Here is a 14,729-nt window from a genome sequence, read left to right as displayed (position 1 = left end):
GCTCCAGCTCACTTTTTCATGTCTAACCTTTTTGCTTTTGCCCACGTCTTAGCGTGATCAAACACACAGGAAAAGGTGCAAGATCAGGCCCGCTTGTGCACATTTTCCACCCTTTTTTCCCTCTTTGCACTCCGTATTCTCGTTTCCTTTTCAGTGCTTCTACTCAGTAATGGATGTCTGTGAAGCTAAGGTTACTTCCTTGGTCTTTTCAATAATTTCTCTTGTTAATACCCCTCTATGTGTCTTTGTGGAGGCCAGTCCAGGCTCTCTGCCTGCTCACACTCTCTCTCCATCAGCCGGACACACAGCCGTCGTGACAAATTACACCCATTTGGCTCAGTGTGCAGCACAACGTATGTGTAAAAACAAGCAGGTACATGTAATCACTGCAGACACAGAAATCCAACAACACAGACTGTACAGGTCAGGAATAGGTGGATTTCCTGTTTTCAGAAAAAAATAAAGATGCAGGTGTAGCAGAGGGCAAAAAACACGATAACTCGCTTATTATATTATTATATTTCCTGTTTTTAAACACGTAACTTTCCTGTGTAATCTAGGTTTATGTAAAGTCTATTTTAGAGAGAAAGGAATAAACATACTACCCCGTCACCATCTTCCATTTATTTTATTCCTATTAAATCTGCCCAATAAGGCTAAACCATCAGTTGGAGTGCCGACATTTTCTTTCAGCCATGCTGTGTCGTTGTGTATGCTTTTATATTTAACTGCTGCTACTTTTAGTCTTCAGCTGAACACAGAAGAGTCAGTTGTAAAGATACAGCAACAAGCAAGACGTTGGAGGTGCTCCTCATGTCTCAGCTCTTTTTTTTTTCAAACCACAAACACACCACTGTTTAATAAGAAAGTCAGTTTATGCTATACTGCATAAAAATATTAAAAAACGTAAAAATCCAAAGCAGTCAACAATGAGGGGACCTGTTGGCTCTCATTTGCTGTGAGGATTACTGCAAACTAACCCTTAAAACTAGCCCGAGCACAGAATGCATTGATGAGTGCGCTGTGGACATCCCCAGATTTAAACTGTATTTGACCGACGTGTTCGGCAGCACAGTCATCAAAGCAAAATGACAGACTGTATAATGTAAGAATTCCTCCTGCAGAGACCTGCAGATTCAACGATCAGTGCTGAGGTGCAGTAAAGCCTTTTTGGTGGCTGCCCATTGATTTCTTACTATTACAGTATAATAAACCACCTTGTTCATAATAATGTATTAATTATGCACAGGCAAAGCTTCAGCCACAATATAGCATAAGTTATTGCATAAGTTATCTGCCATGGGGGTCTCATAACTGTTTTTACGTTGTGCACACAGGGTTATTTATCAAGGTTAGGGGGACTGCTCCTCACAAAATCGAATATCTGTTTTAGCTGTCCAGTTTTGATATTTTTTGGTATCTGGAGATAACTGTTGTGGAGATGCCCGTCTTCTTTTAAATATAATGCCACTAAATTGAAGTTGCCTTGTGGTGTTCAGAAAATGTATTTCGAAGAAACTCAGCAGCAGTGACTCTTCATGCAGTCACCCCAAATAAATCTATTTCCTTTCTATTGAGTTATACTTCTTCTGGTTTGGTGAGAAACTCCACCACATATCATTTCTCTGCACCATTCAGAGCTCTGATTCCGCCCATCGATGGCTAATTTAGCATCACCAGTTAAACCTAATTTTCTCTGGACTGTTGGAGGAAACCTATGGAGGCAGAGGGAGGACATGCAAACCACACAGGAAGGCCACAGACTCAAATCAGGAACCTTCTTGCTGTGAGGCAGTAGTGCTAGCCACTGAAACACCTTGCCACACAAAACTAATTTCAATTAGAGAGCCTTGAAGGAGTCCTGTAATGTTTTTCTCTCATCTCACATGATCACAGAATTGGAAGCTTGCCTGCTGCCTTCTTTGGCCACCTGATCCATTTTAGCCAACTTTCTTTGCCCCTCACTGGAGGACAGAGCTCTGCACCTGACACGACGACATTAAGGGAATCCTCTCTTTGACATCATACAGAGCCAAGTGTAGAGTGTTTACAGCAGGTCGGCTTACGCTGACCTTAATATTTGAACCTTTAGCCACGTTTAATATGAGAATCCACCAGTGTAAAAGCATACTGGTCCCTAGTAATTATAAAAGTAAATGTCAGGGTTACATCAGAAAGAGCATCACTCAGAAAAGCTAATAAATCATAAATCTCCACACCTCTAAAACAGAATCTAAAGGTTGACCTCATTTTGTGTCCTGCACTAGTTAATATTTGGGCAGTCAGACATCAGTGCATGCTAACTTTTTTTTAAAAAAAAATCAGTTTTGGCCCTTTTCACATTTTAGATGTGATGTTTAATAAAATATAATTCGACTAAACTGCAAAGTCCTAAATGAATATTAATCTCCATGCTGGTTACAGATCAGAGAAGCCCATGTTTGAACCATCTGGGAGAATCTGTGCCAGTGCATTTAGTTTGTTCATTTCTGACATAACTTTATAAAAGGACACTATGTTTTATTCAGCAGCAGCGTGTCAGGTTGCCGGGTTGTGACAGCCAGGCTTGTGTACTGATTGAAGGCATGACTCAAGCCAGACCCCGTCACGATAAACATCCTCTCTCTTAATCGGCCTCCGTTACCTCTTTTATCTCCTTATTTAAAGCCTTCTTGCATCTACGTGGTTTCAGTTTGCACGGAGACATCTTACACCTTCCTATCCAAGGAGTCACTATTTAATTCGTCCCGATTCAGTCATTCGGCCTCGTTTCAGAGGTTGATTTTTGTCCTAATATGCACACGATTCACATTACCCAGCATCAGTAAAAGACTAAACACCTTACAGTTGACAGGCTGCATTTTATTCTCCTGCTTAAAAGATAATTTGAGGAAAAATAGAGCATCCATAAATCAACAATGGCCCCGCATGTTGTCTCCCCAGACATTGGTCTGGGGTGGGCTCTGTGGATTAGAGACGTGACAGACCTGGTTAATGGAAGGCAGTGCCTGGACCCTCTCTCCTGCAAGTCTGTGTGATTGAGTATGGAGGAATATGATTAATGATTCAGAGGCTGAGTTTAAATAGTCAGTGCTTTGGGGTTCTGCCCGAGTGTATTTTAAACCCCTCGTGGAAGAAAATGGAAAAAATATTCCTGTGGCGAATAAATTATACTACTAATAATGTTTGATCTCTTACTGCAGCTCTTTGTTGTACGTTCTATCCAGATTTCTGTTTCTGTCTTTTTCCATTGCTCCTTAATGATGGCCATAACCTCTCAGTCATATTAGTACCTCGTGACTGTGTTTTGAGGTATTTTTTTTAATGAATTAACCTCAAATTTACTTGTTTGAGGGTCTACAGCTCTGCCTGTGTACACATGCTGTTTTCTTTCCCTTTCCATTTTTATTTGTTGAGGTTTTCGTTTGTCATCAGCATGACCCTTGCATATTAGTAAGGTTATAATAGACATAAAAAATGAATAAGATTTAAACAGAATAAACATATTGTATTTTCCTTTTTTCCGTCTAATCTTTAAACCAGTTTTTAATAAAAGATTGTGAATGATTGCACGTTAGTGTAATCAGTCAAATCTGATCCCACTAAAGCCTGATAGAGCTCATTCGCATGTGTCACAGCACTCGATTCTTGTCCATAAACTGGTAGAAACATTCAAATGAGCCACTAAAATAAGCTGACATGCTTTCTTATTAATGACAAAAAACAAAACAACATAAAACACCACTTTATCAGCAGCAAATAAATATATGGCCTCTATCGAATACACTATTCCTTGAGTGTTCAGTGGTAGTGTTTAGGGAATCTTTCGACATTCCTACTTTGGACATCCACAGACGGAAGAAATGACATTTGACCCAAGTGCCACAGACAGGTCTGAGAAGTTGAAGAGTGATCTCACACTGATAATGGTCTGTTTGTGGCATTTGTTGTCATTAAGATAAATGTTAAGTAATGCTGGTCTTAACCTTAAAGCAATAAGCCAGTGGTTGGTGTCAGACTAACTTAATCACTTCCCTATTTCAGTAACCGTGACTAAAACACACTAACGTGCAGTCTTTTTAAAAAGAAATCATCCTGTTTCATTCCTAATGATCTAGATATAGTCGATCTAGTCCTTAACAGATTTTAAAATAAGGTAAATAAACCTCAGATGATCAACCACGGATGAAATATCACACCATGTCATATTCATTTAACAATAACGAAGACAAACTGGAGAAGCACTGTGTCAAAAACTAAACACCACTTATGATTTGGTAGTTTGTAGAGGCACCTTTAGCAGAAGTAATTTAAAGTAATTATTTTTTTGTATTACTTTATCAGTCTCTCACATAGTTATGGAGGAATTTTGGCCCGCTCTTCTGTACATCATAGCTTCAGTACTTTGCAGGCATTTGTTTATGTACTTTCTACTGTCTCTAGAGTTCCCAGCATTTCAGTCAGGTAGAGGTCTGGACTTTGACTGGCCATTACAGCACTTTGATTCTTTTCTTTTTCATCCTTTCTGCAGATTTGCTGCTGTGCATTGTGCATTGGGCCAAGCATACTGTAATTCATTGTTTATATGTCTAAGCAAAAACTCTGGAACGTCTGCAGGTTGTTCAAACGCCGCAGATAGGCTTCTGACCAAATCTGCTACGTACTCGCATGTGACGCCGTTGCTAATACAGCTACATTGGCTCCCTTTTGAATTCAGAGTCCATTTTGAGATTCTGGTTCTGACTTTTAGAGCTCTTTGTGGACAAGCACCAGCTTACATTACTGAACCTCTACATCCCTATGTCCCTAGCAGGTCCCTGATGTCATGTGGTCAGGGCCTACTTGTTATACAGCATATGAGGCTTTTACCACTCTGGCCCTCTGTACCTCTCTTTGCTTAGCTTAAGATCTGTGGACTCTGTGGATCTGTGAATTGCATTTGTCTTACTTTTTGTCTGTGTTGTTTTAAATGCCCTGGATTTTTTTTTGTGAAACACTTTGTGATTCTTGTCTTGAAAAATTCTAAATAAATTTTTGCCTTACTTACTTACTTACTTAACTATATAAATGACTGCAATGCACCCGGGTCCTGTGGCTGCAAAACAAGCCCAAATCATTACTCTTCCACCACCGTGCTTGACAGTCGGCATTAGGTGTTTGTGCCGATATGCTGTGTTTGGTTTTTGGCTAGTGTTGTGCTGTGCATTATGGCCAGCCATCTCCACATTGGTCTCATCCATCCAAAGGACATCGTTCCAGAAGTCTTGTAGTTTGTTCAGATGCAACTTTGCAAACCTAAGCTGTGCTGCCATGTTCTTAGAAAAAAAGCGGTTTTCTTCTGCCAACCCTTCCTATGCTTCTTTATTGTTTTCCTAATTGTAATTTCATGAACTTTAACATTTAACATGCTAACTGAGGAATTTAGAATCTGAGATGTAGTTCTTGTGGGTTTTGTTTTTTGTAGTGTCTGGCCTTGGGGTAAATTTGCTGGGATGTGCACTCTTGTAAAGATTGTAAACTGTCTTCAATGTTTCCCACTGGTGAATAATCTTTTTCTAACTGTAGAGTTATGGACTTCACATTGTTTGGAAATGGCCTTTTAACCTTTCCCAGATTGATGGGCGGCACCAGTTGCTTCTCATGCCTCCTTAGCATCTGACAAGATGTTCTGCTTTCATAAAGATGTTCACACTTGCTGATTAACAGTTAATCAAGAGTATTTAATTAGCAGCTTCTGGCTTCTACCTAGTCTTAATTCCTTTGGAGGCAATGAGGATGTTCTTAGGTTTTCAGAAACTGTTATATGTCTTGTTTTGTAATTTATCTGAGGCTATATTTAGACCAGCTAAGGACCAGATGCTTTTTATTATGTCTTTATATGTAAAACCTTCAAATTGAAGACCGTGTTGTGCTTTCTTTGTGCTATGACTGTATACCAGACAAGAATTTAGATGATATTTATTGCTGTGTAGTCTGTTGTCTGGATGTATAGAGTCTGCACAGTGGGGACTCTGCTAATGTGTCGGATTAGTTGTGATTAAGTATAAATAAGGGGTGGAAAGGAGAGAGTTAATGTGGAAATTAATAAGGCCTTTCACATTCCTCCCTCTATGACTTTCTAGCTGTCTAGATAACACTATTCCCCACTGGCACCTGCTAATGTCTTGTCACTACGCAGCCTCCTTACGGGATTGAGCTTGAGAGAGCAAATCTGTCAAGCTCTTAGAGATGGCTTTAGCATTTTAAGTAGGCCATACTGACACTGAGACTGTCATAAATCAATCTACTGTATTAATTTGTTGGAAAATCATTAAAAGTCATTATGTCTACTAACAAGACACATTTCACCATCTGACTGTTGACTCGATTTTATGATGACAAAGGTCAATGTAAGAGGTGAACAGAGTAAGCATTTTTCCTTTATGATAAATCATCTTTTTCTATTACTATTTTTCTATTTTTTTAAATGTCATGTCTAAATATGCAAATGAGACCTTATATATTTAAATGTACCAGAGTGCATAATTTCCCATAAACTTTGGTTAAAGTAAGGTTAAAAATTCTAGTTTCAGCTTGTTGAGATTCGAAACTCAAAGGTTTGTACAGAGGGGATTTTTTAATATCTCTTTTTAACACTTCATAAATTAGGAAATAACCAAGTTTTAACTGATGGACTAACTAATATAGATGTGGTACTTTACTGGTTACTCAGGTATTTTGTGCGACTGTCCAATGGTAAATGTGTGAAAAAAAAACCTCTAAATGTTGGTTCTTTAAACAAGAACATTTATAGAAACTGGATTGCTAAGAATATTATTTGCAGCTATATCTTACTGTTTTATTACAAGAGAACTGCGTGTCCAAGGAGAGAAGCATCCTCTCCGTCCCAGCTGCCACCTTATCCATGCACAGATACACGCAGTAGCGCTGTTCTAGTGAATAATGCAGTTAATAAAGCAATCTAGTTAAACTAGGCGACTGACACGCATAACGCTTCAGTAGATTAAAGACTAAGAAGCATAATGAATGCAAGACAATGCCACACGTCTCAACTAAACAGCCGAGCAGTCAGTTATAGCCGCGGGGCTGCAGCTTCATCAAGGTTTGCTAAACAAAATGCACGGGAGAAAAGAGTTTTAAAAAATCAACTTTACAGGAAACAATCAAGAGTTTGTGAGACTAAAAAGGATTTCTATGTTATTCTGTTTGCTTCTGCAGGTGTTCTAGCATTCCTAGCACTGCCAGCAGGACTGGTGTCATCAGCACAGGAGCTGTACCTCAGCCACACATCCCAGGACTCTGTCTACATGGCAGTCACACACAGCAGCCCCCTGTCCTCACCCAAACCTCCACCCCTGGACTGGCATCAGGAGGGGTCGAGTAGCGGGGACTGGTCACCCAAAGGCATGCAACCCACAAATGCCCTCCTTCCTACGTCTGCTCTTCCCCCCTTACACTTGCATCGGCTTGCCCAAGCTTCCAACTTAGCTCGTGAGGATCCTCCGAGTTATGACAGAGTCACCCCAAACACTGTGAGCACTGGCAGTCATATGAATCACCCCAAAGAGCCCAGCTCTGATGTTGTAAACAGAAGTCTCATGCACAAATTGGTCAGGGCCCATAACCCAGTTACAGTCAGCACGAACCAGGCCAGTAGCAGCAGCAGTCCTAAATTTCCTAATGCAGAGAGGCCAAATATAAATGTGGAATCTGCTGCTATAGGGGCCCCAAACCCCCTAGCACCTCTGTCCAGCTCTGGAGCAGAAAAAGGGGATGCACTCGATGCAAACCACACAGGGCTTCAGAAGCTGAGTGTAGAGGAACTCGGGCAGCGGTATGCTCCACGCCTGCAGCCCCCCTCTTCACTCTCAGTCGACGCTGATGCTGCACGAGGCCTGAAACTCAGGAATCATGCTGTAGGATCCCCGCACCACGCCATCACCCTTCGCGAGGTGCATGGAGTGGACGAGCCCCCCACTGCTCAGTTGGTTGTCACTGTCAAGAGCCCACCACAGAATCAAACTTTCACTGCGTCCAGCGCCCTGTCCACCGTGACGGGCGTCACAACACAGAATTCAACACTCACGCCAGCCACTCGCACTGCAGCGAACGACATCACCACTGTGGAAAGTCAGTCTCAAGGTTCTGTTCAAGGTAACAGCACTGACCTGCTAGGGAATGCAACTGCATATGGGGAGCACTTCTCCAAGAGCACATCAGTCGAGATGGAACAGCAGGCAAACAGCTCAGAGCCCACTTCCACAACCAGCGGGAACTTCCAGATCACACCGTTGCCAATCACCACCCCGACACCTGGCCACAACCCAGGCACTGCTATCGACTCCACGTCATCCCAAAAGGACATCTGCTTTAGCAGGATGGCTATCGTGTGGATCGTGCTGGCCATCAGTGTGCTCGTGTCCTCGTGTTGTAAGTAAAACCAGAGCAGCTTGGAAAACAAAGAGAGTCACATTCTGTCTGAAAGAAATGGTTCGGTATATAAAGAATCTCAATCGTCTGCTTTACTGCAGAGAGTTTTTACCACCTTCACACTTGTATATTTAATAAGAAGCCACAGAAGCCACAGTGTAGTTTCACATAAAGAGTGGGAAGAAAAAGGGAAATGGCCTTAGTGGGCATATCTAAGTTAGTGGGTTTCCCTTGTTTGGTTGTGGCTTGAGATTTATATTTAACCTCTTTACATTCACCTGCTTGTGGTGACCTGTTTTTTATCGATTTAGCTTCCACCTTCTTTCATCCAATTTAAGCTTACGCATGCCATAGTTAAAAAGCTTAATAAAAGCTGCATGAAAATGATTTAAAAGGCAACATCTTGTGGGTTTTTTGGTTTTTAATGTGGTTGTGCTCAACCCTTAATGGTTCAGCAGCAGCCTGTGTGTTAATCCTCTCATCTCACTATTGGAAAAAATGACACTGCACCAGGTCACAGTATTTTATATTGTAGATCACATTGTTATAACACATGCATATTTTAACCATTATTAGTCATTTTATTACATTTCTGAAGTGAGTTTAATTCATTCTTAAGTTTTGACTTTTCTTGTCTTCGTTTATCTCAGTCAGCTTCTAGATTTCACAGAATCCCTTTTGACAGCCTCCAGTTACACTTCAGGGCCGTTCCTTATGAAATTAATTTGGTTTAAAAGGTTTTCACTGGTGAAAAGCTATTCCACCCAAGGCAAAATATAATTTTGTGCACTCCAGTCCACTGAAAATGAAGTACTTTTACTTTCTGATTCCTGAAAGCCTTGTCGTATATTTTCACCGAACGACTGGCAGCTCAGAATTTGCAGTATTGATTTCCAACTGCAGCATGTTGTCCTGAAACATGACAGGCTCTTGCCGAGCAGCAGGTGTGGGTGATTTCAGAGGCTTTTTGAAGCAGCAGCTATTCCCGTTTCTGTGCTGAGCCTCGTTTTTTTTCCTCTGCCCGCTGTAGCTGTGCTGTTGACTGTGTGCTGCATGAGGAGGAAGAAAAAGTCTTCAAGTCAGGAGAACAACCTCAGTTACTGGAACAACGCCATCACCATGGACTACTTCAGCAGACACGCCGTGGAGCTGCCCAGAGAGATACACACTCTGGAGAGTGAGGTACAAACTACTGACACTGTTAGGCTGCCTTTCTGTTACTGCTCTGCACCGCACACACTTAAAGAGGCCGCACATTTACTTGATGTTTCGCTATCAGTCAGCAGAATGCATTTAATGAATATGGAAACAACAAGAGGATCTATGTCCAATCTCCCCTGTCAGCAAGCCCCGAGGCCTTCTGAAGCCACTTGAACATAATGCTGTGCTGCTGCGATTAACGAGGATGCTATTTGAAACAAGCAAAAGACAAATTTTTCCTCAGGGCATCTGATTCTTAGACAGTTCTTCACATCAAGTATTCACTTAAACTTACAGCAGCAACTGAATCTCAAAGACTGGCTTCAGTGTCGCTATACTGAGTAGTCTTTACTGATACATTATTAGTAACTTGGTATTAGTAATCAATAAACCTCACCTGAGCAGGTTTAATTACATACAAGACTGCAAACTTTCAGTGAAGCATCAATTTAGTTATATTTATCAATAATATCGGTCTGTGCATGCTCAAAAGTATATAAAAATCCAAAGATTTAAAGTTAATTTTCTGATATTTTTGAGGCATCCAACAAGCATTCATTATATTTAAATCTGTTTAAAAGAAAAGCATTAATAAGCCAAGATCAGTGTTTCATAAACACGAGTGGTGGGACCCACTGCAGGTGCTTCAGATTACTGCAGACAAAAAAATGTGAATAAAAGACAAAAATCTGTCAAGCATAATCAATAAATAAACCTTAAGAAAGATCAAAGATCTGCAGTCATTCTCAAATTATCAGAAAGACTCATTTAATGATGAAATTTAATGATCGGGTTTTTCCACATATGTGTATTTAATAAAATGACACTGAGCTGTTTTTTGTAATGTTTTTGGTCTGGTTGAGGATTTTTGACTACATAAAAAAATCTTTGAAGCAATGATGCGTTTATATTATTTTAAAAATTGCTTTACAGAACAGAAAAGCACATTTAGGCTTCACAGATCAATAAAACAGCAGCTGATGAGGTCTGTATGATCTTCTTGTGGTAAATAACATGTCTTCCATATCTTTCCTTCTCCATCATGTTACGTATTTTATGGTTTGCTGTGAACAAATGGATAATCCAAGCTAAACTTTGGTCTCTTTAATTCTCATGTCGCTTTGAGCTCTGGTATAAATCTTCTGAACCAAGAAATTCTACTAATTGGCAGCGTTTTCATTTACTCAGTAAATTCACAGCTTAATCTTTCAGCACACGTGTTCCCACTTATTTTTTGCTGTAAGTAGCTTTGGGATTGGTAAAATCTTGTTCCCAACTGTATTATATCATTTAGTTTGTTTAAAATAGTGTTCTGGCATGAATTCAGTCTTTATTCATTCCAGACTTATAGTGCGTAGAAACAAAACAAATCACATAACACAAGATAAAGACAAATCTGGATTCTTCAGTATTGACCTCACGGCGTCATCCATAAGCTACAGGAAGTTTCCGTAAACTCACTTTCCTATAATTCGTCAGACATTGCCTATAAATATAACATGTCCAACATATTTGACCTAAGATTTTTATCTGACAGTTTAAACTGCTTAAATCCTGTGTAAATCATTATATCTGATATTACGCTCCACGCCAGAAGCTCCCAGGTTTTTAATAAAGTGATATGAGGCTTTTACACTGTAAAATCTGCAAACCAGGTCATTTTTAAGCTACTGTCTCCCACTAATTAGAAATATTCTGCACTTAATGATGATAATTTTACACGCATTCCCTTAATCGGTGTGCTTTTTAAAGGGGGCTTGGAAATTTTTAGGCAGCATGCAATTTTATTTTATTTTATTTTTAACTAACCCATTCATATTTATGCAAAACTGAGGAAAACAACCCATAAGGCTTTGTAGGCTCAAGTCCAGCTCAAAGCAGAAAGTGCAATATGTTGTTTTTAGGTGCATGGCAGCGCCATCTGTTGGAAAAGATGGGATATAACAGAGGCATATTATACTCTCTGCAAATTCCCCCCTCTATTCTTTTTAACCGTATATTTTTATGCACCATTGCTTGCTCTCTTTGCATGTTTATTATCTTCTCTGTGTGTTTCCTTTATTTTATTCCTCTGCCTCCTCAATTTGCATTCCTTTGCCGCCTGTCGGAGGTGTCAGGAGAGGGAAGCTGAGGTTGGATCGTGTGTAGGATGCCCTTGGTGACACCCAGGTGTTGTTTACAGCTTTACACGTGTCCGTAGAGCAGAAGCCTCGTACTGTAGCCTCCCTGGTGCTATAGGAAAATGACAGAAATGACTGTAAACCTGATGATGGTGATGGTGATGATGATGGTGTTCCTGTAGTTCCATGTGATTGGATGAAAAAGGACTTTTTCAAAACGACCTCCTGCACCACCTCATTACTGCTGACTCACCATCACCCAGCACACTTAGATTAACACCCTCTGCTGCCTTCTTCTGAGTCATTCTCCCTTTTTGTTCCTCCACTTGTGAGGCTCTTACATCTTCCCCACCACCTCCCCTTTGTATCTCTGATCGCTGAGCTTTTTTCCACATATCTTTGTTCACCATCTCCTTAAAAGCCCTGATGTGCACAAAACCCATATTTTATCTGTCCTCTTCCACGCTAAACTTGCTGCTCGTCGCCTGTAGAGAGACTCAGATACAGTAGCGTGTGCGCTAACGGTGAGCCCTGAAGCGTGAATCATGAATTAGAGCTGCTGTTTAACAGTTACACCTACTTTCCTTTTTTTTCACTACGTCTTATTTTGTGCATGTACTTTTTGCAGGATCATGACACCTGTCTACCCCCCAATGGAGACTACAGCGGCAGCAGCGTGGTCCTGGTTAACCCTTTCTGCCAGGAGACCCTCTTCATCAACAGAGACAAAGCTTCTGCCATATAGAGACACAGAGGGGCGAGAAGCTCTGCGGATCCTCGTCCTCCTCTCCCCCTGCTGTTCTTGTCTATTTTATATATGTGGTAAATATTCAGAGACTTCGACTTTATACTGTATATCACAAACACAAAGAGCAACCTGAAAGAAGAGCGGCGTAAACAGACGCTTATTTACTACAAGGATGCACCTGCGTATTTTTCTGATGTACATTTTCTACAAAAGGCTTAATTGTGATAAAGGTTTTTATTGTCTTTATAAAATTACAGAGTATATGTGGTTTTGTTTCTTTGCGGTGGCTTGATGGTGAGTGCACTGTGGATGTTGCCACACAAAATCTGCTTTAGAGAGAGACACATGTGCTATAAAAACGATTAAAGCTGTTCTTTGTAAGTTTAACTTTCCTTTAAAATCAATCCCTGAATACTTACAGCCTGTTGAACTTGAATAAGCACCTAGATAAGTCGGGAGGGAGGAGAGGCAGGAGGAATAATGGTTGTGAAATTTGAGCCTGTATTTATCAAACTTACTAAAATGATCATTTAAAACTAAAAGTAAAGACTGGCATTAAAATGACTCAACCCTTAAGAGTGGCTTTCAAATGATCAGTTTGCTCAGACTAGTCAGATACACAGATTGCAAGATTTTACCCAGTACAGCACATTTTAATATTAAAAATGTATGTTCTTTTATCTGGTAATTTTCTAATTAAGAAGATGATTAAACATCCATCTATTTTTTTGGCCATTTATTCGGCGTAGGTTCACTGAGAGGTTGGAGCCAGTCAATCACAGGCCTAAAACACAGAGACAGACAAGCTTTGCCAGGTATGGAGTGCACTAGGAGGTCTGAGGGGACGGTGTAAAGCTGTAGTGGCATCCTGGTTATTAAACATACGTCAAATAAAACATTAAAATGAATTTGTAGAGTCAATACGTTTCTATTCTGAAAGTAAGAATTAAACGTCATGGTCACAGATGTTTCTGGGAGCTGGGCCCTTTATGAATTCACTGATTCACTTTGGTTTTTAAAAAAAATATTATTCTAAACAGAAATTTAAACATTAGATGAAATCAGGTGTAGAGCTGCTACACTTTAAGATACATCCTAGGAATTATATAGCAGCTAAGGGGCTTTGACGCCGGCAGCAGTGCGTGGATGATGATTCCAAACACCTTAGCCTCAGAAAAACAGTCAAAAACAGTGACGACCGGAGCTGTGGTGTGCAGCAGACAGTGATAGCATGGAAACACACAAGTTCACCAGTTCTGCAGTTCGTTTTTAGGTGAATTTTAACCCTCGGCAGTTTGATAAATACAGGCTTGGATCTTATCGGTCAGTCTGAGCAGGTCTTTGGGCGAGTCCAGCATCCAGCAGTTTTGAATAGCAGCTTTCAATAAAAATGGAGCGGACTTAAAATGGCCTTTCCCCCTCATGCGTCACCAGCTTCTCCGAAGAGGGACCACATAGATGTCTTAATTCCTTACGTTGGCCCTTTATATATCAGTATGCGTGCGCATGTAGGTGCACTGAAGCGTGCGTGTGAGCTGGCGAGCTGCGACGTGTCGCCCCCTTTAACCAAATGTCACGGTTACTTTAAAGTTTAATTGAGTGCGACGTTCAGCTCCGTTTTTGTGCGTCCGTTCCTGTGTGTGCCTCTGTACGTTTGTCCCGTCGGTTTGTCTGTCGTTTATATCGTGGAGTAGCTACCGGTCATGTGCGAGACAGAGTTCCTCGCTGCTGTAGGAAACATTTAGACCACCCTTGCTACTGTAAGTGTCTCCCTCCATAGACGGCGTGTTTATCCAGTATTGCAAACCGTGTCAAAGGCTGTGTTAGAGGCAATAAAAACAAAAAATAAAAAAAATATACTGAGACAAATGAAGAATGCTGTGTGAGCACGTACAGAGGCGATTTAATCAAAAGTGCGTTTGGATATTTAGTTTAATTATTAAATCCGTGGTCCTTCTGTCATTTGTTTTTACTTTTGCATCGCTGCCGTTTTATTCAGTAATCAATGCTGTCTGCCTCTACTGTCGCTGAAGATTCTCCGTATTGTATGATGTTGTTCTGAGATCACCGGGTGAAGAGGTGATGGCGAACAACACAGCTAATTGATATTTCCGGTATTGGATGCTCACAGCCGGGCTTGTTGTTTTGTTTTTTTTTTTGCACGCTCAAAAAGTGGATATTTTACAAAAATGTTCAGTGGCACGGTGGAGCAGTGTTCAACATTATGTATT

General features: G+C 40.6%; 1 protein-coding gene across 4 annotated transcripts in view; it reads left to right on the top strand.

The window, feature by feature from the left end:
- The window catches only part of tmem108 (transmembrane protein 108), a 55,892-nt gene extending 42,432 nt beyond the window's left edge, over positions 1–13,460 (top strand). For 2 of the 4 annotated variants that reach the window (XM_085172167.1, XM_085172168.1), the window contains exons 3-5: positions 7,219–8,430; positions 9,461–9,612; positions 12,379–13,460. In XM_085172167.1, the coding sequence (XP_085028293.1) occupies positions 7,219–8,430; positions 9,461–9,612; positions 12,379–12,495 (1,481 nt within the window). In that variant the 3' untranslated portion in view covers positions 12,496–13,460. Of the gene's footprint in view, positions 1–7,218; positions 8,431–9,460; positions 9,613–11,740; positions 11,800–12,378 lie in introns of those variants that run through there. The other 2 variants (XM_085172169.1, XM_085172170.1) reach the window with 2 other exon arrangements.
- Positions 13,461–14,729: the final 1,269 nt, after the last annotated feature.

Source organism: Neolamprologus multifasciatus, chromosome 9, assembly GCF_963576455.1.
Source record: "Neolamprologus multifasciatus chromosome 9, fNeoMul1.2, whole genome shotgun sequence".
In the NCBI taxonomy this organism is placed as follows: domain Eukaryota; kingdom Metazoa; phylum Chordata; class Actinopteri; order Cichliformes; family Cichlidae; genus Neolamprologus; species Neolamprologus multifasciatus.
The sequence above is the reverse complement of the archived record's forward strand: the minus strand, read 5'-3'. Positions and strand labels throughout refer to the sequence as shown.